General features: G+C 46.9%; 2 protein-coding genes across 5 annotated transcripts in view; one reads left to right on the top strand and one right to left on the bottom strand.

Annotated features, from left to right (window-relative positions):
* Positions 1–3,893, top strand: part of DHRS7B (dehydrogenase/reductase 7B) — an 18,150-nt gene extending 14,257 nt beyond the window's left edge. For all 4 annotated transcript variants that reach the window (XM_019512639.1, XM_019512641.1, XM_019512638.1 and 1 more), the window contains 3 exons: positions 709–801; positions 1,772–1,924; positions 2,720–3,893. In XM_019512639.1, coding sequence (XP_019368184.1) covers positions 709–801; positions 1,772–1,924; positions 2,720–2,925 — 452 coding nt within the window. In that variant the 3' untranslated portion in view covers positions 2,926–3,893. The remainder of the gene's footprint in view (positions 1–708; positions 802–1,771; positions 1,925–2,719) is intronic.
* A 3,698-nt stretch (positions 3,894–7,591) lies between these two features.
* Positions 7,592–8,789, bottom strand: TMEM11 (transmembrane protein 11). The gene is made up of 2 exons (XM_019512569.1): positions 8,773–8,789; positions 7,592–8,526 (listed from the first exon to the last, which is right to left on the bottom strand). The coding sequence occupies exons 1-2, from the start codon at positions 8,787–8,789 to the stop codon at positions 8,010–8,012; spliced, it is 534 nt and encodes a 177-aa protein (XP_019368114.1). The 3' UTR covers positions 7,592–8,009.
* Between the last annotated feature and the right edge of the window lie 1,613 nt (positions 8,790–10,402).

Raw genomic sequence — 10,402 nt, 5'->3', positions numbered from 1 at the left:
TTTTTTTTTTTTTTTTTTTTTAGAAGTGAGCCCTCTCCCCATTCCCTGACTCAGCTGCTTTTATTCCCCCTTGCCTACGCTGCTCTTTTGTATAACCCTGCTGTTTGTGTAGCCCTGGTTTATAGCCCTTTTTGTCTGTCTGCAGTTTGGAAGCTTCCACACAGACAGCAAAGCAGGGATTCATCCAGGAAACAGTGACCTGAGATGAGCTTGAAAATACTGAACAGTGAACAAAAGCCCCTTTATTGCCCTCAGAAAGGTTGCGCTCTGCCAGGCCACAGAATTTGAAACAGGCAGACACCTCTTCTAGCACCTCTCTCCCTCTGTGATGATTTGCTTCCCTTTCCCTTGTAAATGCTGGATCCTGCCCTCAAAACCCTCCACTCATCTTGACTTTGCAGAATAGCTCCAGGTGGAGGTTGCCTGCTCCCTTGCAAGCTCAAGCAGACCTGGAGGAGCAGGAATCCTCTTGGCATTACCTAATGTGCAAGATGCTCCTTTAGGCTTGTTGGTACAAAGGGCTTCTGGCATCAGTCAGGAAGAAGGAGCATCAGTGCAAAATTCCCTTTGCCTCACTCCTAAATTGGCTCAGCAAACCTGAGGTGACCCCATGTGTCTCAGTACCACTGCTCTCCTAGACACTCATTCTTGACTGCAGTAATAGCCCTACTGTACTTCTGAACAAGTCTTTTCTGTCTCTCTCTCCAGCACTTCTACCCTCCATGATCAAAAGAAGACAAGGCCACATTGTGGCAATCAGCAGTGTTCAAGGCAAAATAAGCATTCCTTTCAGATCAGCATGTAAGTACCTCTGCAGAGGATGGTGAGCAGGAATCTGGGCACTCGACTTAGTACTTGGATACTGCTTCTACATGCTGCATCGTTGGGGCTGGTAGCGTGCATGGAATACCAGGGCTTTGCAACACTTCTGGTGTGGTCACAAACTGCTGACACTGGTGAGAAGTGTTCCAGGGAGCAGAGATACCGTCATAGGTCTTAAAACCTTAACTCTGAATCTTGGCTCTAGTTCAAAATTCTCCTTCCTTATTCTGTCCCCCACCTGGGATTTTAATGTGAAAGCTGCTGGGCATCTCTGTCCTGGCATAAGCCATACAGTCTTGTGTGACCATTAGGAAGTTATTGTTGTGTAATAACATGACTTTATTGCGTCTTATTCTGGTAGTACTGTCAAGCTGAAGTTTGTTGTCTTGTTTCATAGAGGCCACTGTAAGCAGCACAGCTCCTTAATAAAAGCATGTGCAAACAGATGAGGCCTTCACCCGAAGAGCTTGGAGAGCAGATCAGATCCTAGACAGAACATCTCTTCTTTTACAGGGAGAAGCTCCATTGCTTATTGAAAGGCTGTCCAACTTTGCAGATAGGGCTATATGCAGCACCAGCGTGTGCCCTCATCTCCCTTTGAGTCCTGCTCCACTGTGCAGCAGTGGGAAAGGTGGCTGCAGGGATCTGTGGCCCACATGTTAACTGCTGATGGGCTATGAGTTGGACAGCTCTGGGTTATAAGATGATCTGCACCAGTAAGATACGAAGCTAGTATCCCAGCCAGTTTCCAACTTGGTTGATTGTGTTTTCCTTTCTAAACTGTCTTTATTGTCCCTTAATGCTGCTGCTCCCTTCTTTTAAAAGGCACCATGGTGTTGCCGTGTGCACGTAAATGGTTCCTGTGCTTCAGTTGAGAAACAGTTGCATGTCCCTGATGAGCAACTGTGGGAGAAAAGCCCTTACTGCACAGCTCAGGTTTGTTTTGCAGATGCAGCCTCTAAGCATGCCACGCAGGCCTTTTTCGATTGTCTACGAGCAGAGGTGGAGCAGTACGAAATCGATGTGACTGTTGTGAGCCCTGGCTACATCCAGACTAATCTCTCTCTCAATGCCATCACAGCAGATGGATCTCAGTATGGAGGTGAGGCTTGGTCACCAGTGTCCACTAGGAGAAGTGATCCTGTGTTCTGTATAACAGTTGAAAGGGCTAAACCCCTCTGCCTGCAACAGGTCTGTGTGTCATGGACAGGAGTGATTTGTACAAATAGGTTGCAGTTGGCCGCAGGAGCAGGAAAAGACCCCAAAGACTTTAGATGCTGGTAAAGAGGGTGTCTCTGTCAGCCCTAGCACACAACCAGAGCCATTTTATACAGAGCAAAGCAAAGTCATTAGTTGAGGGTTAAGCAGGGTTTCACCCAGTAGACAAGAGTTGACATTCTTCACTAGTCACTTAAGTGGCACTCCACCTCTGTCTGAAAGCTTCACTGATGTTCCTTATACCAGTGTGGGTTAGAAAAGATGCTGCCTTTTGAGTGGAGGGTTGGAAATCAGCTCACACTGATCTGCAGCTTTTAGTGAGCTGCAGGCTATAGGGAGACAGTACCTTTGTCTCCCCCCCCATCAGGCAGTCAGCTGGAAGTTATGGTCAGCTAGTGAGCAAAACCCATGAGAACATGCCTGTATTCAAATGCCTCGTGGACTGTGTGGCTCCATAGTTGGAGCAACAGCCTGGGAGCCAGAAAGACACCGTCTCGTGATCCCTGCTTAGCTACAGAATCCTGTTGAATGTGTGCCCCATTGAAGCCAGCTGTGAATGATTGGTCTGAAAGCAAGGCACTTGCTGACAGCTGCAGGCTGAGCTTTCCTGGGGAACCAGCACTTAGCAAACTAGTGTTTACCTGCTGTCATCCATGCTCATCAGCCTTTGCTTTTGCAGTGATGGACAAGAACACCTTGGACGGCCAAACAGCTTCAGAGGTGGCTCAAGTGGTTCTTTATGCAGTGGGACAGAAAAAGAAGGAAGTGCTTGTTGCTGGTTTAATGCCTTCTCTGGCTGTCTACCTGCGAACGCTCGTCCCCAAGCTCTTCTTCACCTTTATGGCATCTAGGGCAAGAAAGGAAAGGAAAGCAAAGGACTCATAGAGCTTGGCTTACTCATGCAGCAACTGTAGGCAAAAGAAGCCAACCGCTGTGACTTGGCACACGTCTGTGGAAGAGCTCATCAGGAAGCAGATTCTTACAGTTGCTGCAACTTGCCATCTCATGGAGCACTGGTAGCACCAACACACATGCCACAGGGGGTCCCTGCTGCCAGAGACCATTGATTTTAGCCAAAACTCACCGTTCAAGGCAGCTCTTCAACCAGTAACTCTAAGTGCTGAGTCCTAGTGGGCAAGGATGCTGACCAGATGCAAAGGGCTAGATGGCTGAGCAGAACATTCCTGCACCTTCCCATTTGGTTCTGCATTAGCCATTTAAGGAAGCTCTAGGAAGAAGTCTCCAGTACAGTATCCAGCTTAATGCATGCAGGCACAACACAAGCACTGCATAGCTATGAAAGACAGCAGAAGCAAAGAGAGGCCACTGACTGTAAAGCCCTCTGACATCAATGGTGCCTGGCTCAACTGTGTGTCTTGAATAAGTAATAAGTCACAGTCCTTTTAGGTGCCAGGCAGCATGCCTTGTGGTCAGCAGGGGAGAGGACCTGTACATGCAAGCAATGGACGCTAGTAGAGAGACCACCTTTGTCCTTACCTGGGATCTACTGCCACCAAATATGCAGTGTGGAGGCGGCATTCTGGTGGTACATCTGCAGGGGGGACAGCACCCCCAACTACCTCTTTCCCTGTGCTTATGGACACTTCTCCCTTTCCAACACAGGAAGGGACTCTTACACCTGGTCTCTGCCCCTGCAACCCCCTCCCTCCCCACTTCCTTCCTCCCCAGATCAACCACTGGGTAGTAGCAAGGGCAGTCTCTACCTTATGCTGAGTGAAAGGGGTCAGTCCATTCAGGATCTACCACCGGACAGGATGAGAAGGAGCTGTCTTATCCCTTGGATTCCTCTTGTAAATAAAACTGATTACAGAAACCAAGGCCAGTGTGTCCCATCTTAGTCTCTGCTCTCAGCTGCTGAATGGGGCTCCCTGCTAGAATATCAGGTGTCTGTCCTGCCCCCCTCCCAGCTGCCTACCCCCACTCTCTCTAGACTCTGCCATGTGTGTAGGTCCTGCCTATGAGCATGCATCTAAAACAAATAAAACTCAGAGGGGTTTGAAGCAAAATGCTGTCTTTGTCATGCTGCTTGTCTCGGCTATGGCAGGAAAAGCTTATAGGGAGAGCTACCCCTCTGCTCTCAGCAGGTGCTTCCCTGGGGCAGTTGTATCATACACCTGCATCCCTACCCTGGAGAATCTGGGAATAATAGCCACATGCAGCCTCTAAACTGGCAGGAGGTTAAGGGATGGGAGAGTGTTCTGGAGGATTCCTCTTGGGAAAAATCTCAAGGTTCCTGGTTGAAAAAGTTACATTTGTGTAAACATGAGGCATTACTTTGCACTGTTGTCCTTCGCACTCCCCTCCTTCCTGGACTGTTTGTTCTGTTCGTACCTCCCCACAATTGTACGTAGTTCTAGTGATGTGGGCACACTGTTTCACTTAACCTCCTTACAGTGCTGGTTGAGTGCAGTAGGTCTCTACTCAACCATTTTCTGTGGTGCCTGGCCCTGCATTAAACACAAGTAACCATTCTGCATTGCTTCTGCAGGGGTTGTATAAGGCTGGGTAGAAACATGGTTCATCACAGCTGCAGGAGGGGAGCTGTCAAGTTCCAGAACGGTACAACAGAAGGAAGGCAAAGCTAGTGCAATTACAGAATAGTCCAAACATACCTCTCCCCTTTTTCTTTTGATAGCAAAGACTACGTGATGCAGCCCACAGAGCTCATCTGCCACAAGAAGGTGGCAGTACAGGTTGAACTACTTATCTTGGAAAGGAGGTTTGCAGGAGACAGTCCCTGGGGAACCTATGCCATGTACGCCGAGAGCAGCCTTCCCCTCAGTAAGGGGCTGAGTGGCAGTACAAGGATGTCCTAAAAAAAGAGTGCTGCTGGGATGCAGCACAGGGAGGTGGTTGCTTGGCGTTCCACTGTGCAGTTGATGGAACGTACCTCACTTCGATCCAGCTTCCTTTGTCTGAATCGGTGGAGTCCAACCCTCAATCCTGTTACTGAATGAGTGACTCTCCGGCAGGGTAGAAATGGCCAGATGGAGTCTTGGCCTTTATGACCGTTACATACCAGTATCCTCCACACTGGCCCGACTTCCATGTCTAGTGTTGATCATGTTGTGACAGGGGACAACAGAATTACCCTTCTGAAGTCCAGGCTGCTGCTCCGTCCAAGTCAGAGTAGCTATCAGTTTCTAGAAAATTCACCCCAGCAGCCAGGATGCTGCTGCCCTTGGGCTTAATAGGCTGGGAACTGACTCAGCACAGAGGTAGCTCTCAGCAGCACCTCCCTGCCCATGTATTGTCAGGTCTCCATGATCTCTTTGCAACAAGAGCTGCAAAATGGGCACTGCTGAAGAGTTTTTAAATTGGCACTGCATACAGAATCTCACTCCCACCAAGACAGCAACGGGACCTCATCTTTGCTGCTCCTATCCATGCTCCGATGTAGTTACAGTACACATGCTCCCTTATTTATCCTGTTTTCTGGGACAGGCGTGAAGGACGCCAACTACCTTTCCTTAGTACCTTGTCCTCCAAAAGGTTTCCAGGCAGTGCAGCATGCTTCTACATACCCTTTCGATGCCTGGGGCCAGTGACAGCTGTCAGTTTCTGTAAAAATGGCATGCCTTCTCCCCATAGCAGGTAGGTCCAGCTGACTCTTCACCTTTCAGCCTGTAATAAGAAACCAAAGTGATCTTTGGCCCCTTTTTAGTCACCCAGACTCAGCTGTTTCCCATGTACAGAGACAGCCTAGCAAGGTTCACGCCTGCATCACACTGACCCCTGCTGGGCAAGGGGAGGAGTGACACCAACAGGTGCTGGGGAGAAGCGTTTCGGCGAAGCGTCATGCATAACGTGCATCGGGGATGGGAACCAAGCAGGAATGCCTTCTCTGTTCAACATGGAGGAAGGACTTGAATGCTGGAGTTCGATATATGAGCAGGATTCCACACCAACGAGGTCTGATTTGCCAAAAGCTTTGTTCCAGATGGCTTAGACTTATGCACAACTCAAGAAAGGAGTGACAGTACAGTTTGACAAGGAAATATACCCTCAGTTCCTAGGCTGCTCACCAACAGATGAAACCGTGTGCACCTTTCCTCCTCGCCCCAAGCAGAAAGCACAACTGCACTGCTGCTATAAATAGAACCGTTTCCACATTCAGTTATTTTTAACAGCGTAGGTGACTACATTAGCCATTGTAATAGTGAAGAGAAAAAAAGGCAGGAGTTTCAGAAGGGCCATTACCTGCTACACTGCTGCTCTGCCTAGCCTCTCAAAAGAATCCTAGCCTTGATGTTAAAAGAATTTCCTTGGAAGGCAAGGGGAATATAGGCACTTAACTCAGCCCTGGCCCTGGAGCAGCACCACAGCCTGCTGTCCATGCAGAGGGAGAACATGCTGCTCATCTAAAAGCTTCGTCTGTTATACCAGATGACTAATGGCAACTGGACAACCAAAAAGTCTCCAACCTTGGCCAGATTACTTCTCTGTAGTTTTGAAGCATTAGGGAGCTCTACCGCCTACTGTTTCAAACTGAAGAGATAAAGATAGAACTGAATTTGGGTTTTGACCTTGCAAGACTTCTACGGTCAGTTCTGTAGCTGCAGAGGTCAGGTTGCAATGATCATTTAAGCAGACCATACACCTATACATAGGCAGTTTATATGACAAGAGTTTTGCTCTCCTTTTCAGAGGTTAGAGTGGAAATTGCTGAGCTGCCCTTCTCCAGCAGACCAAATCTACCCTCAATTTGGTAGAAGAGTCTGCTTTGCCAGATCTGCTATCATAACTGCTTTTCATTCTAATAGAACAGGATTTTGACAGTTTCCACCCAGAAAACAAGAACTCTGGATGGGATGCTGAGATCTTTAGATTAGGACACAACTAGTCAGACACTATTTAAAGATAGACAGCAAGGGACCTTCCTTTGTACTGATAGTAGCTACCTTCAGAAGCTGGTGTCATACAACCAAAACTAGTGGAAGCAAATGATCACAATATGGCCTTCTGGGTATCATGAACACTGGTTTGATATTATATACTGGTTGCACAAGCATGAACAGCAGTAATAAAACATAGTCATGGGTGAAGCAGTCAGATTCTGACCTCTGGACTACTCAACTACATTGGAGTAGACAGCTGGGGTACCATACATGGAGCTTCATGTCCCATACTGAATGGAAAATGTGCCTGCATGCAACCCAAGAGGAAGCAGTTAGCATCAGCAGGATGGTGCCACTGAGCACTGGAGGGTAGTGACCAGGCAGCACAGCAGCTGTAGGGCAGTTTTCACCCACAGCGTCAGTGGGCAAATGATGCATATTGGAAACAAACCACACATTTACTGTTGTCATCCTGTGTGTCAACACGGTCCAGCAACCATCAAAGAGATACCATATTGCCCGCTAGCATCTAAGTGTGTACATACAATATTAAAAAAACCCAAAAACAACAAAACAATCCCCCCCAAAAACCATAAACTACTGTGGCTCCCACTGCAAAGGGGTTCAAGCTCCCCTTTCCCCTGAAGCAGCCTGTGTAAGAGGAGCCACTTGAATAGTAAAGAGAAAGCAAAAGCATTTGAAATTCTCATCTTTAATGGTCAATGATAACTTCTGGCTGGTTCTGTGTAGTACAATTAAACAATATACTTAAATGTTTCCAAAAAAAAAAAAAAAAAAAAAAAAAAAAAGAAAAAAAGAAGAAAAAAAAGCTCTCACACCCCCTTTTTATATAGCTTTCATTTGATATTCCACTGCTGGATCAGACTCCCAGGGCCTAACATACAGCGCTCAAGTCACTGCAGATCCACATCTCAAGTGTAATGAAGAACTGAAAAACCTTGGTGTGCCAGTGATGTGTTATTTGAAAAATAACAGCTCTATTAAACCAACTGCTTCCCAGTCTCAACCACTTCTCAGAGGAAAAACAAAATGTTACTGTGGGAGTCTTAATACACTTGTCTTTGTGGGTTTCTCATTTCCCTATGGAAGTCATACAGCGTAGAGTTCATAGACCTTCTTTACACAGTACACCAGGGCAGCGAGCGCTATCGTGTTATGCAGTCTTTTTCTGTGCAGGTCGTCCTTCCTCACCAGTACCACAGGAGTGGAAGAGGTGAGTGTATGCAGGGGCAGGCGGGAGAGTTTATAGGCATCGTACTCCACTTGGTACTTGCAGCAGGGGTCGAACTGCCAAGAGATACCGTAAAGGGTGCAGCAGGCCATGCTCAGCACGCCGGCAGGCAGGGAGATGTAGTGGGAATAATCTACTGGAAGTGCCAGAGGGGTGAAGAGACAGGCAGTGCCCGCGAGGACAGCCGTCTTATGCAGGCAGTTCCCCACAGTGATCCAGCGGGCGGTCTCATCACCGATGCGAGTGGGCTCTATCACTATGTATTTGTACTGTGCTTCCAGGGCTTGCTCCAGCTCATACTCAAACTGGTCCTGAGCGTTCTCGCCATTGTAGATTTCGTGCACAATGTAACAGTCCGTGGAGGACAAAGTCACCCTGTTAACAGAAAACACAGAATTAAACTACAGCGTGTAGGGACGGCCCTTCCTCTGTTCCCACACTTACTAAAGAGTATGGGAGATTGATGGCTAAAGCAAGGTTACCACCTCAAGGTCACTTGGTCTCTGCTTTTCCTCCAGCCAGGAGGTACTTTTCTCCAGGTCAAGATCCACTGGAGAACAGCCGATTTGCCCAGTGAAAACACTGAAGACAGTGTTAGTTAGGAATAACTGTGCATTTTACAGCTTCTTCTCTTGCATAAGGGACTAAATACATTTCACAAAAGCAAGATCAATTCTATCTTCCCAAGACAGATTTGTTACGACTTCAGCCATCAGTGACATTAGAGATGGTTGCTGTAGAGACACTGTCACATGTAGAAGACAGTGTTATGTGACTGGATAAGCCACAAAAATTTAAGGAAATATATTTACTGGTAGGGTGTTTTCTCTTTTTTTTAAACAAAAACACAAGCTGTCTCACTGGTGAAGGAGCTGCCAGTTTTTGTGGGGAGACCTCTGTAAGGACTTGGGTTGCTCTCTGACCATACGGTCTCTGCACCAGTCAAAACAAAATCCCATGATAAATATCATTTTCGACCCCAGCCCTCATTCATTTTAACTCTAAAATTCACAGCTATGCAGCCCAAACTGCAGCTTGCTGTAAGACACGTCAGCTCTGACCCACAGGGGTATGGGATGACACAAGCATGTACCTGCTCAGACAGGCAAGAGAGCAAGTACATCAATCAGAACGTGGCGCTAAATTTTTTAATATCTTTGTTACATGTCGGGACAAGGGAAGAAGCAGGATTTTTGAAGTGCCCATTTAAATGAGCAACCTATTCCACCTTGGGCCAGTCTCCCTATTTCTGCCAGCAGAACACACACGGATAGTTTAAGATCATCACGGTCTGTGAAGTGCCTTTCTGTAACCTGGATTAGTTTCAAGCCTCATCCCCCACCCCATAGCTTCTTATCTTGTTGTGCCAAAGTCCATTATCTTAGCATATCTGTACTAAGGTAACAACTGCTCTCAGCCCTCAGAGAGAAGTAAAACGAAGAACAAAGCATATCTATATTCATTCGTATTTAATTAGGAAAAACTAGGATTAATACTGTGCTCTGTCAAAGCCAAAGTGCAATAAGTACATGGATCTCAAAGGCAAATTCCTTTCACAGGAGAAGGAAGCGGTACACATCTTCAAGCTAACTGCAGTAGACAAAGCATCATCTCCAACAGCACTTGACATTGGTAAGGCAACAGCTCTCTGCAGCAGAGATTGAAACTAGCTCTTTTTGCTTCGTTAGCAAACATAGTTAGTTATCTGTACGTCCTGGAAATGGTACAGGAAGAGAACAAATACACATTTGCAAGCTGTTGTGGTACTAGACACTACCCTTTGTGTTTATTCATACGACAAAGAGTACTGTGCAGTGGCCACCTGTAATCAAGAATATTGTTAAATTATAGGCTGTTGCCAGAAGTAGCATGTTTATAGCTAATAGCAGCAACCCTATCAAACAGCAGGAACTACGGCTTATCAACTGCCTGGAAGGCGGAATAATGGGTTGTTTCTATAAGAGTCTGGTTGGTACTTATGTAAACCTACAAGGATAACTCCACTTACATGCCTGTTTCTTGGGTGCACTGCCAGAAGCCCGCCCGCAGTCAGAACTGCCCAGGACAGGGGCTGCTTTCCACCGAATTCTCAGCAATTGTTTTATTTGGTTATGGAAACAGAATGGATTATTTTGAAGTGTGAGCCCTCCCTCCCCCCCCGCAAAAAGGATGCATTTTGGAAGGCATAAACCCCTTCAACACAGGAAGCGGTGAACTGTCCAGTGCACATTCTTGGATGATAAGCATTTTT

The sequence above is a fragment of the Gavialis gangeticus genome, unplaced genomic scaffold (genome assembly GCF_001723915.1).
Source record: "Gavialis gangeticus isolate Ggan-Ray unplaced genomic scaffold, GavGan_comp1, whole genome shotgun sequence".
Taxonomy (NCBI): domain Eukaryota; kingdom Metazoa; phylum Chordata; order Crocodylia; family Gavialidae; genus Gavialis; species Gavialis gangeticus.
The sequence above is the reverse complement of the archived record's forward strand: the minus strand, read 5'-3'. Positions and strand labels throughout refer to the sequence as shown.